We start from the raw sequence: 23,097 nt of genomic DNA, 5'->3' as shown, positions 1-23,097 counted from the left end.
CGCACGTCGTGCTCGTATTTCGATCTTGGATAGCGAAGCCATGAAGGTTGGCGTATTCATTTTGTTAATAAACCGCGGCGCGCGTGTTCGCGCTCGGGTATATATACGTACGGGATTGACCCAATTCTCATTAAATTCCTGGCAGTCGTCATGACGCCTGGTTGCTCGCCCGTGCGCTCGTTATACGCACACGCATATACCATATTGCGCTTGCCTCAGTTAAGAGAAAAATTGAAAGAGAGAGAGGGAGAGAGAGAGAGAGAGGGAGAGAGAGAGAGAGAGAGAGATGGAGAGAAAGAAAAATCCGTCAGTCGAAGAGAGAAAGCTTCTTCGGACAGAATATCGGCGATCGTTTGAGAGACAATACTTTGTCTCTGCTTTTGTGAAATACCGAGGCATGCATACGTCCCTTACGGCAAACGATTGACCCACATATTACAAAATCGTACGCTCGGACGTAAGTTTTGCCGTTTACGAATGCCGGCAACTTCATTGTTTTTGCCGCATACGGTCAGATGGAATAAAATTGAACGAGCAGATGAGAGAAATAATAGAAATCGATTCTTCATGTATCAATACACGCTTATGTAGCTTTTAGATTACAGACAGAAATGTTTTTCTTTTTTTTTTCATTCTACCTTCATTGTTTTCCGCAATTGGCGAGTCAGATAAAATAACATGAGCTGTTAAAATAATGATAACCGATCGCGAGATAAATATTTGTCTACGTTTGTTTATAGATTATTTGTAGATTATAAAAATATCTGCTGCAGCCTTGTCGAAGACTTTTATACTAAAATAACACAATGATTGTGCGCATTGTGTGCACATACACATAGACACGCACACGTATTCCAATTAATTCAACCATAATTGACTCGCTGCGAAATCAGCTCAGTCCATTATATTTTTCGTAGTACATAAAGCGTCGATAAATAATTAAAAAACTTCAACAAATAATTAATCAAATTAATCCTAATTAATATACAATTATTTTAAACGAGAATAATATAGCATTAATTTGCAATAAAGCAAATGTTACATGATTATTTAATGAATCGTTAATATAATATCTACAAAATCATAGAATTTGTCAATTATACCAGATTTTCCATGATAGGATGCTGATACATAAATAATATTAATTAGAGAACCTGCACATATCCTTCTATTAGGATAATTTGATGTGGTTATACCATTTCTATCGTAATAATATCAATTTACGTTCAAAACAAACCTAATTACATCCTATCATTAGCACAGAAAACAAAAATTTATTATTAATAATGAGAACAAGCAAAGGTGGAGATTATAAACAAATTTGTAACATTCAGTTATTCCTCGCATCCATGACTATTAATAAATAGCTGAAAAATCTATGTGTAGTACGTCGATGTAATCATGAAACGCGGTTTAATTTCATTATACACTATAGCGTGCTATGTTTACTTTAAACTTGCGTTGCATCTCGGGTATGCAATACTCGTGTGTAATCACGTAACTCAAATTGGTCCCACATTCCACACATATGTATTTCGTTATATACATATATGTTTAAAGCTTTCCGAAATTAGAAGTTACATTACAAATATTATGTAGACTATCCTATATATTTACTTTCTTTCAATCGCGCAATAAGTAATGGAGTAAAATTATTATTTTTTAAATAAGAAAATATCGATATGCTCTAAATTGTATATGTGATTGATAAATTTTGGCAATTCAAGATTATGAAAGCTAAAGAAATTTTTTTTTATTTAAAATTTATTTTAATTTAGCAAAATTTATTTTTTGAGATTTATATATAATTATAAATATATTTTAAAATGAATTACATATTGTAATTATAATGTATTAAACTTTTCACAGCATGATAAAATTTATCTGCTTAAGACCATAAAAATATTTAAAAAAGTATTAAGTATTAAAACAAATTAGATAAAATTACAATTTTTATTGAATAACAATCAAGCTTAAGTTCCGTGGATAACCTGTCAAAAAAATGCTGAATATTTGACAGTATGGCATTCTGTATGCGACGTAAATTACGCGTCGAAAGTTACGAATCAATACTTCGCGTTGACATTTAATCATTTCTGACTTCGGCACTTCTCAATGTCATTTAACCATCTTTTTTACGTCAACAATAGAGGACGAGATGTGAAGCTTTTTAAACACGACAATAACAGTAGTGACCGATCGAACGCGACGTAAATTAAAGCGCTTTTGTTCCCTAACGATTCCCGTCCTTTGCCTTTCGATTTTTCCTAACGTGCTAAATGTTCCGGTATTCTCTGCTTTTAGCGACACACCTCAATCCTTTTAGATATCTAATCAATGTTTGCACGAAAGCACCAACTGCAATTGTAAAGTTGCCACGATGTTTCTTACGAAATCAGTGGTAAATGAATTTAATTATCCTATTAACATGTTAATTTTATATCAGCAAACTAATCAATAATTGTGAGAAATCATAAATCATGAAATATTATTTTTCGAATATAAAAATTTGCAGATACTTTTTTTAAAACTTTTAATGTTACATATATCTTCGATAATTCAGATCTTTTCAGGACTTATTACTAATCGTTGACTAAATACACAGAGAATTTACAGGAGAATTTACACAAATATGTAGGAATTTCGCAATTTGCACTGCGTTAATATCTTTTCGTAAATTGCAGCATAAATTCAAATTTGTACAAGGAGCTCTTGTTTGGTATTCTATGGGAAAATTATTCAGCGTTTCAGATTACACAATAAATTTAACGTCGTAGTTTCTTTAAAGAATCCCTTGTTACCGAAATCAGAAAAGGTGCTTGTGTTGTGCTTATATGTTTAACGAAAAAGCAAGTTTATAAAAAGTTTTTTTTTTAATTTAAATTTTCTTTTTCTCTTCTCTTCATAATAAGCTCTTAATAATTTAATAATAATTTTATGTTGAAAAATATTTTTTATATCTACTTAATCATTTATGCTCTATTTATGTGGTACGTTTATTAATCGATAAAACCGATAATGTAAAACACGTAACAAAATAAACACAAGAATAATAATTAAATATTCTGTTGCAGTATTTCGTTTTATTTTTTGTTCTTATTATTATTCCTTCACTTCCTTCTTTAGTGAATCCTTTCTTCTAACATCTTAAGAGTCCCTCTTTAAAATTAACACCGTGATTTAAAAATAATTATAATGGAAAATTCAATTACAGCTAAAAAAATGCCTGAAGTATCTTTGACTATCAATTAAAGCAACGATGTGTTTCTCTAACTCTAAGTCATCAATTTTCTCTACAAGGCCGAAAACGAGTAATTTGCTAAAAAAGATAGTAAAATGATTTTCTCTCCCTATCGTAGAACGAGCTCCGATATTCCAATAGCTCTCGCTTTTTCTGTCATAACGTTCTACTCACAGACAATAAAAAAAAAAACTGTGCAAGAAAGATAGAATAACAGCGAAATGTTTAGTGTTGCAAATTTGAAAAGATGAGGGCGAGAGGGGGGAGGGGGGGCAGAGGGCGGACATTACGATAATGTTCCACAGGGGATAAAAGGGAATTACGGTATTCGGTCGAAAGTCTCAGGAAAAGTTGGAGAACGGAGAAGCGCCGAGAATAATAGAAACCGCTCGACGTGGTGAGAGCGGAACGGAGCGAAAAGAATGAACGAGTGGATCTCTCAGGATCTCTTTGAGGTCGACCTCAGGGACCGAATGCGCGAAATGAGGAACAAAAAAATGGCACAGAAATATAGAATACAAAAAGTTATTATGGTAAATGATAAATATGTGATATTTTGCAATTTTAAACCAACTACAGTAGTTAATAAAAGAAGAAAAATAAATACTAAAATATATATAGAAATATTTTTAAAAATATTTACAAAATTAATTATCTATTTCACATATATAGAAATATGTAAAATTTGCGAATATATTAACTATCACAAGCCTATCACAAATTTTTTAATTGCTCCAGTTTTGCATATAATTATATATTCATAGTCTAGATTTAATTTCATAATATATTCAAAGTAAATATATGTATATATAATTTTAATACATCAAAAACATTCTGTTAACGTGTGGGAGGGCATTGCCATTATACATTTATTATAATAAAATCCATTTTCATATTGTGTGTATGCCTATACACACAATAAAATAATATGCAATTTTAAATTAAACTCCATTATTGTCGCAATTGTTATTATAGCTATAATATCATCATATTATTCCAGCATGTTACAATTCAATGAAGCTCTGTTCAATATATGTATATATAGACATATAACACAATAACCTATTACTATACTAATCATATTCCAATCAAATGTATAGCATTGATCAGATTCTAGAATTCCTATATAATTAACTATCATCTGCATTTGTGATCGCGCTATTTATGTCACTATTCATTGTTAGACACAATATGAATCTCTTGCTCTATATATCGATTACACGACCATTTCCATTACGTTACAATTACGTTAATACATTTGGCTCGCTGCCGTGTCATTGGTCAGTGTTTCCTGCGCCAACCTTCACCATTTCAGTTCTAAGAAAAATAAAAATTTTAATGCACAATCACCAGAATCGCTCGTTGCAGTTTCAGTTCTAATTTTGTTGGTTTTGCTTCGCCAAATTATTAACATATCCACTCGGCGATTCAAAAATTTGGCACAACTCGAACTCAGAATCGATTTGAAAAAAAAGTTATGTTTAAAATACAAATTAATTAATAAATGATTAAATTGCAGTCTATTAAATATGCACAACAATAAAAATAATCAAAATATACAACAATAAAAATAATCTCAAATTTTTTAAGACAAAGCGAATTTTATATCGCGCGGAATCACGTTTTTGTACGAAGTCACATATTAAAAATGAGACCCTGTGCGCCACTTTTACCATATGGAAAATATCCTTCCGCAAGGTGAGCATGTTATTTCCCCCTGTATTGCTATTGTGAAATAGCATCATTTCCCGTGAAAATATGTAAGCGTGCTCATTTCACGCGCCAGTAGACTATCTTCGTATAAAACCGACGTTACAACAAATTTCTCTTATTACAACGTATGCAGCATGTAAAAGCGTTATAGGCGCCGCTATTATTACTGCCATTAGATTTCATATTCTGTATAAGCGACTGTTATTGCGAGAATATTTCTTTCGTAGTCAAATTGCTTTTTTTCAGCTAACGTACAGTTTTTGTAATTAGGTCGTCCTTTGTTAATATGAACTAAACATAAATACCTATATACGAAGGTACGCGAAAAATTTGTATTCAGGAACGGAATAAGATATATATTTCAATCACGCACGAACGGACAATATAGTTTAGCGATTTGAAGAAAAGCGAAATGTATGATAATAGAAATAACGTTTGTTTCTTAAATTAGCATTTCTTACAGAAAAAATGCTAATTTTAAAAGAAATTTAAAAGTAAATAGATAGAAGTAAATAGATTTGCGTTAATAAACTTGCATTTCTAGCTTCTTCTTCTTCCACTTTCAACAATTGTGTCGAGCTTTTAAAAATATATTTTTTAGTTAGTGTTTTTTTTTTGCATGTTTTAAAGAAGAAATAAAAACACCTTAAATTAAACACACGAATGCATCATTTAACTATGCCGAAAAACGAGGTAAAAATATTCATATGTGCCCCGAAATCCTCCCACGAGTATGTGTATATATGTATATTGCGTACGTGCATAGGATGAAGGATTATGCTCGTTTAGACGACGCGCGACATACGTCATGAAATCTTATTAGCCGAAAAACGTGGCGGAGTGTAGCAAGACACTTCCTGAAACTCAGAGTAACGCCTCGAAAGCAAAGCGGACGATAAAGCCACCAGGACGATGTAGGTGTCCCCGAGTATTGCATTTCGCCCCGGGAGATCTTATATCGTACGTGCTTTGTTAGATTTTTGAAAAAGGTGGAAGATTGCTTTTTTTAAGATCATATATTCTACTTCAATTTTTTTGTATATTTTTTACTAATGTAGACTCTTTATTAAAATTTTTTTAACGAAAATCAGCATTAAATAATCTATAATTTTCGATAAAATTCAAGACATAATTTTGTTTATAATTTTAATTAATTAAAATTATAGATTAAGGTAGACTTTATATTTAAAACCAGATGTATTAAGGAATATTAGCAAAGTATTTTTAAAAATTTTGAAAAAACAAAAAAGTTTTGCTTTCAATCTTTTTTTAATTAAAATTAATTAAACTTCAACAAAGAAAAATTTAATTTGAGTACGAGAAAATGGCATTTTTTTCAATTGCTTCGACAACGGGTCTGAATTGTGAGATGACATAGAAATGTATGCCATTAACCATTTTTGTGCAATCAATTTTTTTCTACAGTAGATCTTAGAAATTGTAACAAAGTACAAATATTTTTTTTATTTCAATTTTATTCAACGAACAATAGACTTTTCATGCCAAAAATTTCTATTTCACAGATTCGCGAATGGCCGCGTATTCTGAACGAGATGGAAAATGCAGACGCTTCTGCATTCTCTCTCTCTCTCTTACCGAAATCTCATTCTAAGCTCACTAACTAAGTTAGTTGGTAGTTGACAATTAAATATGTCCATCTTAAAGCGGATACGTTGAAATCCCTCAAGATGGAACCGGCTTAACGTGGGAACAATCGTGAAACGATCACTGATGTGATCCGGCACAGCATTCAGAGTTTCAAGAGAAACTTTGCGAGATCTCGACCAAGTTTCAAGATATCGTAGAGAATTTCAGAAGCTACTACTATCGCGACGTAATTAAAAAACAAAAAATCTTTCAATCATGATCTATATAAAATAAGCTCATATAAAAATCTATATCGCGACGAACTTTTTACACTGTCGTGAGACTAATAAATTGTCAATTGTCATAGCGTATGTCCAATTTTCAAGCGTCATTTAATTTGCAAGCTAAAAGAGAGTGTATAGCATCGAGTTACAAAAGTAAATAAAGTATCAGGCAATAATCTAAATTCAGATATTGATCACACAATACTTCCAATATACATATATATTCCCTTCTCTCTGTCTCTCTCTCTTTGATTGAGATTTCATAGCAACGTTTGAAGTAATCGAAATAATTGCCAATCTTGGGAAACGATGGAAAACCATCAATCAATCACGTTGAGATGGTTTTCTATAATAGCTTCCTATATATAAGTAAAATTGAAACCGTCAAAAGCTTAACCGACAAATAAATCAATTTTATATATAAATGGCTCTCGCCGTTGTTCGCGGCGCCGGACAAACCACTGAAACGAATTAACGGTGACTATGAAAAGCGAGTACTCTCAAAAAAAAAAAAACGAGCGAAGTGAATTTGGTGCTGCTAGCCGCGGGAATGTAACTCGAAATAATACCCATGAGGAAACCTTATTTACTCATGGAAATGAAAACTGGCGAGTATGGCGATGTAATTCAGGTGGTTTGCGCCAATGTATTGTAAAACTTCGTAGCTCGTGTGCGTATATAGAGTGACTATATCAGTTTAATTGCTGTAAGGTAGTTATCGTGCGTGATTGTGATAACGGAGTCAACTTATTATAATAGAATGGGGCAAAGGTCTGGAGATATATATGTATATATAAACGTATTTCATGTTTCATGTTTAATTTAGATTTTATATTGATATGCATATATTAATATACATATATTCCCCCCTCTCTCTTTCTTTCTCTCGCCCTCACATTAAATAAATATATATATTTCATATAATAATAATTATTATTATTATATTTATTTTGATATTTTAATGCAAACAAATTATAGAAATACTAAGTTGGAAAATGAATGTGAGAGCATTTGCAGATAACAATATCTTCTATCTAATCACAGCATTATTGCACTTAAGTACTTAACTTCGCAAAGCCTATTATCTCAGTAATTGGAGATTGAAATTTAATTATATCCTCAATTATATATAAATCAGACTGCTGGCAATCAAAATGTAACACAAATTATCTCTGATGGAAATGACTGGTTTAATTTGACTTGACCGGACTTGACTTAATTGAATCAATAAATCTAAAATATATTTTTATAATTTAATACTAATTGAAGGCACAGATCTAGTATATCATCTCCACAATCATCCATTAGACTACAAACAAAATTATAAAAAATTTATAAATTTATAACATTTACGAATAAAAATAGCAATTTGAGAAAGATAATTAATAATTGAACATCCTGTAAAACTTCTTTTCTTATTTCTACCAAGATTTAGATGTGATATTTTTCGAGATGAAAACCGCAAGTCGAGATAATAGCCGCGTCAGCTAGCTTAGAAAATATTTCTCGCTGCTTATCCTTTCTCGCTCCTTTCACTTACTCCTTTGTCGCCGCTACTACCGTTGCTATTATGCGGACAGCGAGAGATATATATCACACCGAGAGCATACAAGAAGTAACAAACAGCGATATAATTCTCGTGGCTGGCGGAATGCATTTGCAACTTTTAACGTCCAATATCTCATAGCTGAAACCATGAAAGGCTGCATAATGCGATTCGTTTGTCTGCGCAATAGTGATAAACGCGGGCAGGAAGTGCGACGCGATTCTGCGTTTCCGATTAAAGCTGGCGAAACCTTAATTAAAACATGTTATATATAAATGGCAATCACCCGTATATTATATCGAATATCGCACAGGTAGATAAAATATTCATGCTCTCGATGCATTTCGTAGTCTAATTCGTTCCATTTACAATTACCGGCTGATCAAATTTTAGCCCGTGTCACTCTTTAATAATATGCAGCGAATCAAATTAATTACAGCAGGATCAATCGATACATGCATTGCAAAAAGAAAAATTCGTTGAAATGCAAGTAACAATTAAAAAATATCTCGAGATATTCAATTAAAATCGCTTAATAAGTTTTGTATGTGGCATCCAATATTTGTGTACATTGAATATGTCTGATTTATATTTTTTTCAAATTTATTGTAGCGCGCTTTGTATACGTATATCTCTCCCTCTCATAAATAGTAATAAATTTTATACTTAATTGTTCCACGTATTTTATAAATTTAAAAAATTCAATTATATATAATTTTTCAAAAATAGTTCAACTTATTTTTCGAAAGATAAAATTCTAAAAACATGCAAACTCTTCTGAAAAAATATAATAGACGTATTTTCCGACAAAACCGTTGTGGTTGAGTCTTCTTCTCGTTTTCATACGCCGCGCAGCGCTTTTTACAGACATTTTATCGTTCCACCGTATCACGAGAACTCAAGCTCTCGGCGTTTCTCTAAAAACCTTCATATGCGGACATCGTCTATTAAATTTTTCCACGTTTCGCTTCGCTCTCTTCTTCGGAGAATGCGGCATCGCGTCGTAGCCGCTCGCTTTATACCCTCTCATGGATCGTACCGCGATAATTGAATTTCAACGGCTGAAATTCAACGGGAAGATCGTCGTGCAAATAAAGGAAAATAATACTGCCGATATATGCCGTTCGCGGGTCACATTGCTAATTGCCGGAACGTACCCGGCTGCGAATTATAAACGGGTCTCTGTTCGCGTGGCACTCATTACCGCATCGATATCGATTCGGCTGCGAATTTTATTTGTCCTTTCATATCTCGCGGTCGACGTAAATAGAGTCAATACGGACCCCAACTATAATATCCGACGTGCCGTCTATAACATACGTCGAGTGATGAGTAGCGCGTAAACGGCATAAATACATGTACGACTCGCGTCATTTACGATTTAATTACCTCGCTGGCGCCGGAAATTGAGTCGTATTGAATATTGAATCTAATACTTGTTTGCACAGTTAATTATAGCACTGAGAATTATATGGAATATAACTTGCAATTATTAATTAATTTCTAATCAAAAAGTATCGTAAAGCGATTTTTTATCTCCTTATCTAAAACTTTAAAAAATTTGTAATTAACCCGTTACCATATTTTATTCATAAAAATTTAAGATTTAAAAAGTGAAAGAATATAAAAAAATTGACTCGATCAAATTTCTCCAATTTCAATATATCAATTCCATATAAACTGTTTCGCAGCGACATCATTTGATTTCTCGAAAGAAAAAATAAAATTTGCACTAGTAGCAGAATAAATAATAAAACTAAAACAGGTGCGTGCTAACGCAAACACGATTCCCGAAAATTGCATGATAGCGCAATAGTTTGCCATCTTAAGAGAGAATAAGCGAAGTTTCGTTCCCAGTTTCGGTCGACATAACGCCAAGCGTTGTTGTCCCACTTGGCGACACTAATTAACAAACGCAGTCTTAGCAATGCCATAAGTGCAATTTGAATAACTTGCACAGAACGCCATCTAATTAGTCCTTAATAAGAGACATTTGAGCATTTTCTCTTTTTCCTCGCGTCACGACTGCTATTTCTGCGCGAGAAATTTTTCGATTGGCTTCATGACTCGAATGTCAAAAGCTTATACTTTAAGTTTAAAGTTTAGAGAGGTAGCGAGCGGATAAAGAATTGTTAATAACTCCGCGAGTGGCGTCAAAGAAAATCCTAATTATACTTCTTTTTCGCTCCTTCCATAAAAATTATTCTCTTATGTTTTCTCGTAGCTTGCAAGAAACAAATTATTCTTGCAACGCACTTGCAACGTGCTGCACCTATAAATTACCACTATGGAAATGTTATAAAATTAACAATTTTTCACTCACCGATACGTGCAATACCGAAGTTGTAGTACACAGCACATTGATCTGAAAACAAATATTCAAATTATGTCTATATATAATTTGTGTATATTTGTGTATGTGTGCATGTGTGTGTATATATATAGGGTATTTTAAAAATCTAAAAACGGTCGAATATCTCATAAACAATGTAGTTTAAAAAAATATATATTTTTATTTTGCATACCTCACAGCTGCCCCGTTGTCGCCCGATGCCTCCCTGGGCCTCCTCCTCCTCTCTTGGTCCATGGTAGCACTCGCGAAAACACGAATAATTACGATCGCCCGACACTTTACACGGCACTCCCGACACGCGAAACTTTACACGGCATTCCCGACACGACGCGTGAATCGCACTGGTATCGCAATGCTACCTGTAACAAATAAAATACATACATATATTAGAAGAATCTTATTATTTCGCATTATAACATACACAATATAAATATGTAAGCTAGATTTAACGATAGATATATCCACGGATCGCAACACATTCGCGCGCGCGAAAACAGGTTAAGTTGGGTTAGGTTGGCAAGAGATTTTGCATCGAATTTTTCACGAAATATGCGTTTCGAACAATTACGACTATTACATTAACGTTGAAATTATGATATGCGATTGATAAATGTTACAATACAAAGGTTAGAAATCGTTTCTAACGATTATGCTTACTAATTAATCACAGCGGGACGCAGCTCGAACTGCCTGATACTCGCGGCGTTTCGGTAATGGCCGCTATTCGCTACAAACATCGGCAACTTCACTCTAATAGCGCGCGCGCGACACTATATACATGACTTAATATTAATAATTAATTAAAACTCGAAGGAAATTCGTTCGAAAAGATATAGCTTTAGAAAGAAAAAATATTAATCGAGAATAAGGTATTATAACATATTATTTACAACGTATTACTATTTTATAACTTTTACTATATTATTATTTTAAAATTTAATTAACAAATTATAACATACACAATATAAATATAAATATGTAAGCTAGAATATTTAATTAGCAAATTTTCGCTTTATTAATATTTTTTAATGGAAATCAGCTGATTAAAGCATTAATTTGCTAATTAATTTTTAAAATAATAATATGTTATAAAATCATCACATCAAATCAAATCGTCACATCCGTAATTATATCCAATCATTTTGCTATTATTCATGTTTTAACTGTAATATAAATACAAAAATAATTTAAATGAAGAATAGAAATAAAATTAAAATAGAAATAAAAAAAGGCAGCTAATATTGTAAATCAGAAAAAAAAAAAAAAACAGCGCTCGTTATGCCTCTTTATTAGTTTACAATGTATACCATCAATTTTAAATAAAATTACGTGTGAATAAAAGTGCTAACAAAAGATATTATCGTTCGTCAATATAACAAGGTAAAATTGATTATCTCTCAAAAAAATCGTGACAAGCCCGTTTCGATTAGCGAACTGGATTTCCCGCGATAGCCATATATTCGATTTTTGTCATGCAATTATATATCCATCATATTTCTTGCGCCAACCATTTGCGAATGCAAAGCAGCTTCATACACGCGGTACATGTATCTTCATGCATTTCACATTTTCTAGCATCGAACAAAAATGTACGATATTCTATTTTCTGTTTTTAGCAGTCTACAAGTATTTTCATTCCTGGTAATATGTTTTATCGTCGAACGTGTCAGCGCAATACTTATGATCTTCTGAGCAAGAATATCATACGCTAGCACGTTTCTCGCGCGAATCAACAGAAATCATTTCCGGCACAAAAACATCCGTGCTCGAAATTTTGATCGCTAGATCTGATAAGAAAATGATTTACATTCAAAGAATATTATAATTCCGCTCACACGAGTTTTCACAGAAAGATGAACAATTTCCGAAAAGAAATTCGTGAGGTGCGAGCGCATGAGGTTGCCACAAAATTTCCAATCAGCTCGTCTGGTCGTATCTTTTTTTTTTTTTTTTTTTTTTTAGGTATATCCCGCAAATCGATCCACGATTAATTAAAAAATTTAAGATAGCGGTTAAACTCGGTATCCATATGTACCCTTTCGCCAACAATCGCGCGATTTATTAACATTTGGAAAACGCGCCGAGAATTTGCACGAATGCCGCGCGCATAAAGATGGAGATGCTTGGGCGAATTGCACGAAAATAGAAATCCGCTTACTACCTACCGGGATTCCCGACGAATTCCGTGCTATTATGTATATCCTACATAAATTAAAATCTCTCCGCGCGATCCGGCTAGAAAGCGAAAATCGGCAATGGGACGCGAAATGCGGGTATGCGGTGAGATTTCATGAGCTTAACGATTTACGGAAATGCAAATTATACTGGATTTGTGATACACATTCGGATCATAAATGCAAATCGTGCGGAAAGAAACTGGACATGAAATTATGCGCTCGCGTTTTCGTTCAAGATATGCCGACTTGTATTAATTTACTACACCATTAAACGCATTGAGGCGCGAACATAAACAATCTCGGTTGCAAGAATATGTAATTAAACAAATGAAAGATAATTTGAATAAAGAGAACGTTACATGTACATTTCGCGATTTCGAGCACACCAAGTTTATTTGCGAAATACTATAGGTCCATATGCGCGCTGTAATATGCTTGAGTTTAAATGTGATTGTATGATTTTCATCTCGCGTTTAAATTGAATGCGATTTTCATTTCAGATAAACAAAACTCATATTCAAACTGTATTTAGCGTTAAACACGCAGCGAGGAAACTGGTCTATCTCATTAACAAGCCCATTCGCTGGTTCAGCAATATCTCCTACCATTATATATCTATATACATTGCGCATAAATGTACGCCTCATGTAACTGATATTTTATAAAGACATAAAAGACTTTAATTAACTACGCTTAAATTGTTCATTAGCTAAAATAGTTTAATAAAATTTCATTTATTGATAAATTAAATAATTAACAAAATATTATTATATTGATTAATGCCTGTTTAAAACGAAGAAAGGCAGTAAGCACGACTAAATCACTAAATCAAGATTATTAGAAGAAATTATAATGACTATATTATAAATGTATGTAAGAGAAAACACATCGGGACTTAATGTGCGTTTTAACCCAAATTTAAGAATCATTGCGGTGGGAGATGCATCAGAGTGTGAAGAGCATTTTTCATCGATCTCTCGATGCTTCCGAAAAGGTTATCTGGCACACTTCCCACACGATTACAAAAGCGAAAGATGCATATATAACCGAATAAAGAACGAGAAGCATCAATTTGCGAAAATAACTAAATTTTGTAACATCGTCTTTGATGCGGTTATTCGATTCGCGAGATCCGCTGAATTAACACTACATATTTTGTAAAGTACATATTTTTGTATAGTATAAACAGAGTAATATTTTATATAATTAATATATAGTATTAATATTCACATGGTACAACTAAATCCTGAATGGCTAAATGTTACGTTGTGCAAGCATATATAATTATTTCATATTTTATTGTTTAAATAATTATTCATATTTATGTAATAGACAATTCTAAATCGTTATTAATTAAAAAATTTGTAATTTAAAAAAGTTACTAAATTCTCTTCACATTGATTTATTCTTATACTTAATATGGTTTTAGTATATCAATCATATATTCAATATTGAAATTCTGCTAGTTTTTTTCTGTGAAACGGGAAACCATAGACGATATTGCAAATAGTACGATATCAGATTTCATAAAATGCGGCGTATATTGCGGGCGATATCGTTTTTAATCATTTATGTTCACGACAATTTCAATGCAAACGCTTTTATTCCCGATATTGGTGATATCGAGAATATTCGTTCACCGTCGCGAGATACACAGAAGCAAAGCTTTTAACATGGATGCGCACCAATTTTACGGCACTATATTTCCACCGTCTTATCGCGCACCGTAATAAATTTTCGTACGACGATTATGCGAAAAACATCCAAAAATCGAGCGATAAATTTATTGTCTTACCACTCTTGTTGGCAAACGTAATCCGATATGGCTCCTTTTATTTGGTCATATAATCTATCGCTAAATTACGATAGAATAATTCAGCAGAAATGTCTTTTCCTAAGTATGAATAAAATGTTCTCTTCCCGGAACATTTTTTAACAAACAAAGAAGATTGTTAAAAGTGATAACTATCTCTATATTTCATGAATAATATTATTAAAAAGTGATTAAAATATAATAAATTATACTACCTAAAAATATCACTTTAACTCACAATCAATATCACACAACTGTCTCAAAATTTACTTCTAAAATCGACGTTCTATAGGTATTAAAGACCGTTTCGTGACCCCACAACTTCTCGATATCTATGGAAAGGTAAATTAATGCGGGCTGACTTCCTCGAGTAAACTAAGGCGCGCAAATGGAGGCGAGCCTTTTGGAATTGAATCGACCGAGCTATCTAGAAGTTAATTACGATAATGTTATGCAAACGCGTCCGTCTTCTCTCGCGTTGTAATAGCGCGGATCGAAATCTATGGCGAGAAATTCCCCGTTTACCTGCGTTCGACTTATAACCAGCACGACGGTACATTAAACGGGTATACGCGAAGTTTCGCCCGTCTTTCGCCCAACCTCGAAATGCATAAATCCTCCGACTAATGTCGTGCAATTTGTAATCCGCGACAGCTTCCAGTACATAAAGTTCATATATTACACTTCTATGAATCACGACTTTCCATGCCGCTCGCCTCGTTTTAGCAACCGTTTGCCTTCGATATGCATTTCAATGTTTGTTATTTTAACCAGAATAACGATGTAACGAATAGTGGTGTAATTTCATCCCTTATACGCGCCTATCTCATGATAGATAATCGTTGCATTTTCCACTTTTTCGCAATAGCTTCGTTCAAAAATTAATGTTATAATACCTATATTAATATAAATTATAGATATTTATTATTATATAATTATTTTCTGAAATGTAAAAAAAGAAAAAAAGCAACAACAGACAAAAAGTAAAAAAAAATTATTTTTTGTCATGTTTATGATTCTTATTATATATTTTAATATGTTTGTTTTCATAATATTATTTTGCTAATAAGTATATTTTTCCTGGGAAGAAGGGTATTGTTTCTATTTATTGAGATTATTCCTATTTATTCAATTCTAGAAATAATCGTTTAGTCAAAAAATTATTCCTGTTATTTATTTTTTAATGATATATTATCAAACGTCGATAGTTATATGCAGCTTCAACAAATTACGAATCGATATTTCCACATGGATCTTTAAAAACATTCTAAATATGGAAAATATGTTTAATTAATTTCTCTTGCACTCTTACATAATATTGTAAGCAGACACATTTTATGCCATTCGGGATTACGAGTACGAGGCGATGATTTTGAGTATAAGTTACGTCCACTTGTCGTCTATCGAGTCTCGAAGAATTAACGATCGTTTACACAATTCCCCGTTAGTGTCGATTCGCATATATATTGATATTCAGTTCAGTGATCCATGACACTTTGTATTATACATTCATGAACTCTCTCATCTCGCTTGCTAACTTTATGAAAAAACTCTTTTGTTCAAAATATTAAAATATTTTACAAGAGTGTAGTTATATGAAAATATTTATGAGGAGGATCTCAGCCATTGTGTAACGCTGGTCTGTCTTCATTAAACACAATATCTTTAAAAAATTTTAATAATATACCTAGCTCTCTGCTTTTGCTTTATTTTGTCTGTTATTTGTATAATTTTTTGTGTAATATTAATGTTAGATTAATATAAAAACCGTGCAACAATTAAAAATATTATTACTTATAAATTAAACTGCAATAGAAGAAAGCGTTTTATGAACTACTTTTTTGCTAAATCCTGTAATTTGTTGACGAAATTAGCCATAATTTATTATAACAAAATGAGTAACACAGTTAAATGCTATAAAGTAAGTAAAGCTTAAAGTACCAGAGACAAAATGAATGGCCGGATAGTTGAATTCGCATAAGTGAAACTAGCTGTGAAACTACCTCTCTGTGATTAGTTCTGAGTAATCTTTGTATAAGAAAAGATCTCTAATTTATATGTAGTCAATTAAAACGTTCTTTAAAATCATTATAAATTAAATTATGTAATTACACAATTTCTATAGAATGTTTGAGATAAATATTATCGAGTGAAATTGTTTGCTCAACAATCATTTAAAATAAATATTATTTCACCGTTAAAATATTATTTTATTGGTAAAATAAATATTATTTCACGATTTTCTTCTATAGAAATTATACAAAAGATATGGAAATCTTACATTTTCGCTCGATATATATATTTCTCGTAGTTTCTTATAAGTATCTTTCAAAGATAATGTGATTTGTCGTGAAAATCTTGTGTAACGACAAACGCGGAGACGCGCACCCTCTGCAGAAAGTGCGACGTTTTCGAAATAATAATCAAGTCACACCACATAGCTTGCGCCCGCCGTTCCATCTTCGCTCGGCGTAGTTCACCGAGCTGCGGCGCAATCTGGTTCGTTCTCAACGACAGGGGAAAGTTACCCAGAGTCTGGTAGCGCAAGGACCGTCATATTTTCCGAGTGTCACTCGTAACTCATTCTCTTCATCCTTTCTTTAAGCGCGGCGCGCGAACCCGCTGAACCCGTTTGCAAAGACGAACGAAGTTGGTACATTATGTACGTCTTTAAGACGAGGCAAGCTTGCTCGTGCTGGAGACACGGTTACATACGCGCCCGTTGAATAAGAAAGCTGCTCGATGAAGAGAGTCCTCGAACATCCAACTTTCTCCTTCTCCTCGTCACGAGAAGCAGGTGAAATGTGTAAGAAGTGCTCTCGTAATACGCGAAAGTTATCTCGAGACGGGACAGCAAATTCAGGCCGAAAACAATAACCATATGATTATGAGAGAAGCTCGATTGAATATTTTATCAATACTTCAATTATTCAGAAAATGAGAAAATAGATTACAATAATGTCGGTTTAAAATGAAGAGCTATGTGAACCTAGCACCCAACTTTTTAAAAATTAATTTTTTAAAACGGAAAATGATAGCATTTTGTTTGTAGTTGTTTGTAGTTGTTTGTAGTAACAATAATTTCGTTTATAGTTTTATCAATTAATAAATAGAAAAAATTTTTTTAATGACTCGCACCCGACATTGTGATATCGTAAATCCGCTTGCGCAGTCTTCTTTAGAATCGTTTGTAGTTGTTTGTAGTGATTTTCCTTTCGTTTGTAGTTAAGCGGTTCAAAAGTTATAATTGTTATATTGAACAAATTATTTATAACTTTTGAACCGCTCAACTACAAACGAAAGGAAAATCACTACAAACAACTACAAACGATTCTAAAGAAGACTGCGCAAGCGGATTTGCGATATCTTTAAAATTAACAAATTTACCTTTTAGACGAATAAACAATTGTTTATAACTTTTGAACACCGCTCAACTACAAACGAAAGGAAAATCACTACAAACAACGATTCTAAAGAAGACTGCGCAAGCGCATTTGCGATATTACAATGTTGGGTGCGAGTCATTTGAAAAAATTTTTTTATTTATTAATTGATAAACAAACGAAATTATCGTTACTACAAACAACTACAAACGAAATGCTATCATTTTCCGTTTAAAAAAATTAATTTTTAAAAAGTCGGGTGCTAGATTCACATAGTTTGTCGTGTGCAAATAATATTTTATTACTTTATCAATAGAATTTATTATTTAAATATTTGTAAATAAAATTTTTAAAAAATTGTAAGAAATGATATAATTATTAATGCTATTATCGCGATATTTGTCGAAATTATTCGAACGAGGAATGAAAGCGTGCAGGGTTGAAAAGAGTTCGGACGCGTTACTATTGTCGCTTGTATCGGACGCGGGACGGATAATCACTGAAATCGTCTGACCAGTGCTACTTTCTATCCCTGATTAATCGCCAGACTCGGAAAAAATCACTTTCTCATTATTATTGCATATGTACATTATATTGCATATTATATGCGAGTATAATATGACTCATTCGAGCGAGATTTATTAAATAATTTTGTCGAAACGCTCATATATACATGATGTTATATGATATAAAACTTTCTGTTTTTTTCCCCCGATTTCAAACATCAAACGATAAGAGTTTTATACGTCGTGTGAGCTATGTAAACCTAGCACCCGGCTTTTTAAAAATAAATTTTTTAATACGGAAAATGATAGCATTTTGTTTGTAGTTGTTTGTAGTAACAATAATTTCGTTTATAGTTTTATCAATTAATAAATAGAAAAAATTTTTTTAATGATTCGCACCCGACATTGTGATATCGTAAATCCGCTTGCGCAGTCTTCTTTAGAATCGTTTGTAGTTGTTTGTAGTGATTTTCCTTTCGTTTGTAGTTAAGCGGTTCAAAAGTTATAATTGTTATATTGAACAAATTATTTATAACTTTTGAACCGCTCAACTACAAACGAAAGGAAAATCACTACAAACAACTACAAACGATTCTAAAGAAGACTGCGCAAGCGGATTTGCGATATCTTTAAAATTAACAAATTTACCTCTTAGACGAATAAACAATTGTCTATAACTTTTGAACACCGCTCAACTACAAACGAAAGGAAAATCACTACAAACAACTAAAAACGATTTTAAAGAAGACTGCGCAAGCGGATTTGCGATATTACAATGTCGGGTGCGAGTCATTTGAAAAAATTTTTTTATTTATTAATTGATAAACAAACGAAATTATCGTTACTACAAACAACTACAAACAAAATGCTATCATTTTCCGTTTAAAAAAATTAATTTTTAAAAAGTCGGGTGCTAGGTTCACATAGTTTGTCGTGTGCAAATAATATTTTATTACTTTATCAATAGAATTTATTATTTAAATATTTGTAAATAAAATTTTAAAAAAATTGTAAGAAATGATATAATTATTAATGCTATTATCGCGATATTTGTCGAAATTATTCGAACGAGGAATGAAAGCGTGCAGGGTTGAAAAGAGTTCGGACGCGTTACTATTGTCGCTTGTATCGGACGCGGGACGGATAATCACTGAAATCGTCTGACCAGTGCTACTTTCTATCCCTGATTAATCGCCAGACTCGGAAAAAATCACTTTCTCATTATTATTGCATATGTTCATTATATTGCATATTATATGCGAGTATAATATGACTCATTCGAGCGAGATTTATTAAATAATTTTGTCGAAACGCTCATATATACATGATGTTATATGATATAAAACTTTCTGTTTTTTTCCCCCGATTTCAAACATCAAACGATAAGAGTTTTATACGTCGTGTGAGCTATGTAAACCTAGCACCCGACTTTTTAAAAATAAATTTTTTAATACGGAAAATGATAGCATTTTGTTTGTAGTTGTTTGTAGTAACAATAATTTCGTTTGTAATTTTATCAATTAATAAATAAAAAAAATTTTAATTGATAAAACTACAAACGAAATTATTATTACTACAAACAACTACAAACGAAATGCTATGATTTTCCGTATTAAAAAATTAATTTTTAAAAAGTCGGGTGCTAGATTCACATAGCTAAAATGAAAAAATAGGACGAAATTATGCGGAAACATTTTCCAGTTGTCAAAATGGTCAAGCAAAAAATAAACAAACTAAACTAAACTTTTTAATCAAATGATTTGAAAGTTCCATACAACTTTAAAAGGTCAAATATTTTTTCCTCAAAGTTTTTTTGAATAAATCAATTTTCAAATTATAAAACATTTGTAAATATATATAAAATGTATAATATATAAATATTTTTAGAATAATTTATATAACTACATATATTAAAAATGCAAATAGAATTTTTTTAGTTATTATCTTACTTAAGAATCAAAAAGAAATTAACTATTTATTATTCAAGTCATAATTCATTCGCATTCGTGTTACAGCAATGTAATTAAGTTTTGCAGTAAAATAAAAATACAGAAAAAGTGAACTTTCTAAAGGCGAGAAGGATTTATCCAGTGAATCCTGGCACCAATTGAACAGTAGCGTTTCCATCATCCATCAATTTCTTATTTCATTTAAGTTGGAAAATTGATGTGCACTCGTTCTTTTTCGGATCCGCAACGTTCACAAAAAGCTTCTCTCTAAGATCGATCATGCTCTACTATCTGAACCATTGTTACTATGAATAATATTTAAAAGTACTTTTAAAGCATGATACAGTTTACATCACACCTCACATACAAAGATTTAAAGTGATAAACTGCGAGATTATATAATTGTAAATATAATAGAACTATTTATATTTCCACCCATATTTTTGCGCAAAATTTAGTATCAATTTAAGAAATTTCACATTTAAAATAAACAAAATGTATCAAAATATATTTATAATTATTTAAGACGCATGTCAAAGAAATATTTTTGTTAATACTTTTGTTAATATTTTTGTTGTTACTATATTCTCTTAATTAACATCTAATAATTACCCCCTTTATATTAATTTTAAATTAATTCTGTTCAAAAATAGATAGGTATAATATAATTTATTTTTGAGACATGTTCCATTAAAATTGTTCCATAAAAATGTTTTTTGAAAATAAAGTTAGGATTCGCGACCGGAGTTATAATCTCGCTAACAATAAGCCTGGCTAACATAATGATGATGATTTTGATAATGTCGCGAAGACGGATGCGCATTAGTCCACACTCGCATCCGATTATCTTGCCGCTATGTCTACCGCAAACTAGTATCATCAATGCAACATGTAATTCCCCAAGACAAGAGAGTTTGTTTCTTCATGCATAGATTATGTCCCAAGCGGTGATAAGCGATGTAATCTGATGAACTTATAATAACTAGCAAGATTCTTCGTTTACTTTATTTTATTAGGAAAAATATATTTGAAAATAATAATTATTGTTATCATTATCTTGAAAATAATAATAATAATAATTATTATATTAATATATTTAAAGATAATATATCATTTCAATTTCTATTATATATAAAATATAAACTTTACCGTTTTTTAATTAAAATAATTTTAATTGCATTTTAGTAATTATAAATTAGCAATTTTATATATAAGCGTAATTTTTAAACTTATAATTTAATATAATTTCCAAAATAATTAAAATCTTGCTCGAAATACTCAGTGTTGCATCACGCGAAAATTGTATCAAGTAGAACAAGACTTGTATTGGTCAGCCATGCATTGGTCAGATAAATATGTAGCTTGCTAATTTCCAGAATATTTTTGCGATAGTTATGTCGACATTGACTGTCTGGAAAATTCAAAGATATTCGTATTTTTTCTAAGCTAGCCCGTTATAGTTTGCCTACAGAATAAATACTCACATGCGCAAACAGATTCGTATGTATATATCGGAAACGTACTCGCGAAACGCTGGCTGAAATTTGCAATCCTCTCTCCTTCTCTCGCGCGTGCTTTGTAGAAACCACATTAAGTAGCGCCTAATATTGTTTTTCATAACATGACGCGAAACGTGTGACGTTGACATCTGATTGTCGATCGGGAATTAACGGGAATTTATTTTATACCTCAGCCACGCGAGAGCATAACATGCAGCATACGTACGATTCGCAATTATCGATCGATAAAGTTTACGGTAAGTAAATGTTAATGACGCGTTCTTCCTGAGTGAAACCAGTCTTGAATGTGCATTCTACTATACGTAATTTCCCGATAGTCATCAATATTAACTTGTCAATATCACGGATCATCATCATTAAAAAAATATGTATTCGAGTGTGCTTCTTATTTTATATATTCTTATGTGATCTAAACTAATTATCAGAGAGCTCTTATTCTTACAACAAAATCGCAAAATTTATTTGATAAATTTTTAAAACAAATATTTAAAAAATATATAATCAATCTATAATTACTCTATAATTATTTATAATTACCCTACTTTATAATTGATATATCTCATTTTAGCAGTCTTTAATTAAAAATATTTGTAATTTAATCAAGAGAGAGAAAATAAGCCCCTCGCAAAAAATTTTAATTATTAAAATATTTCATCAATAATTAAATTAAATATGCACTTGAATATGCACAAGGAGCAGAGGTTTTCACTCTACTCTAAATAATTATTTTCGCTCAAAGTTTGCACGCACATTTGATGTGTAGTACGGTATGCAATCCGCTATAACGTTGAACTTTTTTCGCATCAAAATCGACGTGCCATTCGACTATTATTTGTTTCAAAGTCCTGCAGCCAGCGGCAGCAGATGCGCGTTTCGATTCTACCGGAAATCCCGTCGTGACATTTACTGCGCGTATTTTCCTCGGCGGCAGCTGGCACAAGTCACTTTATACAGCGACTCAAATCGTATGCCTCTCCCGCATGCATACGCAAACGTCATCTCATTTTCAACGTAAAAGTACAGCA

The 23,097-nt window shown here is 31.9% G+C and overlaps 2 protein-coding genes across 11 annotated transcripts in view; one reads left to right on the top strand and one right to left on the bottom strand.

Moving 5' to 3' along the window:
• The window catches only part of Neto (Neuropilin and tolloid-like), a 116,697-nt gene that overhangs the window by 17,571 nt on the left and 76,029 nt on the right, over window positions 1-23,097 (top strand). The gene's annotated exons all lie outside the window — the stretch shown is intronic.
• Window positions 1-23,097, bottom strand: part of LOC145944121 (uncharacterized) — a 399,257-nt gene that overhangs the window by 373,298 nt on the left and 2,862 nt on the right. For 3 of the 4 annotated variants that reach the window (XM_083052238.1, XM_083052240.1, XM_083052241.1), the window contains exon 1: window positions 10,695-10,734. Coding sequence is in view for 1 of the 4 variants with exons in the window: in XM_083052242.1 (XP_082908368.1) it covers window positions 10,695-10,736; window positions 10,897-10,958 (104 nt within the window). In the remaining 3 variants the exon portion in view is untranslated. Of the gene's footprint in view, window positions 1-10,694; window positions 10,737-10,896; window positions 11,084-23,097 lie in introns of those variants that run through there. The other variant, XM_083052242.1, reaches the window with a different exon arrangement.

This window comes from Prenolepis imparis, unplaced genomic scaffold (genome assembly GCF_030444845.1).
Source record: "Prenolepis imparis isolate NDT839.2.m4 unplaced genomic scaffold, iyPreImpa1.0 SCAF_12, whole genome shotgun sequence".
Lineage (NCBI taxonomy): Eukaryota > Metazoa > Arthropoda > Insecta > Hymenoptera > Formicidae > Prenolepis > Prenolepis imparis.
This window is presented reverse-complemented; position numbering and strand designations above follow the sequence as displayed.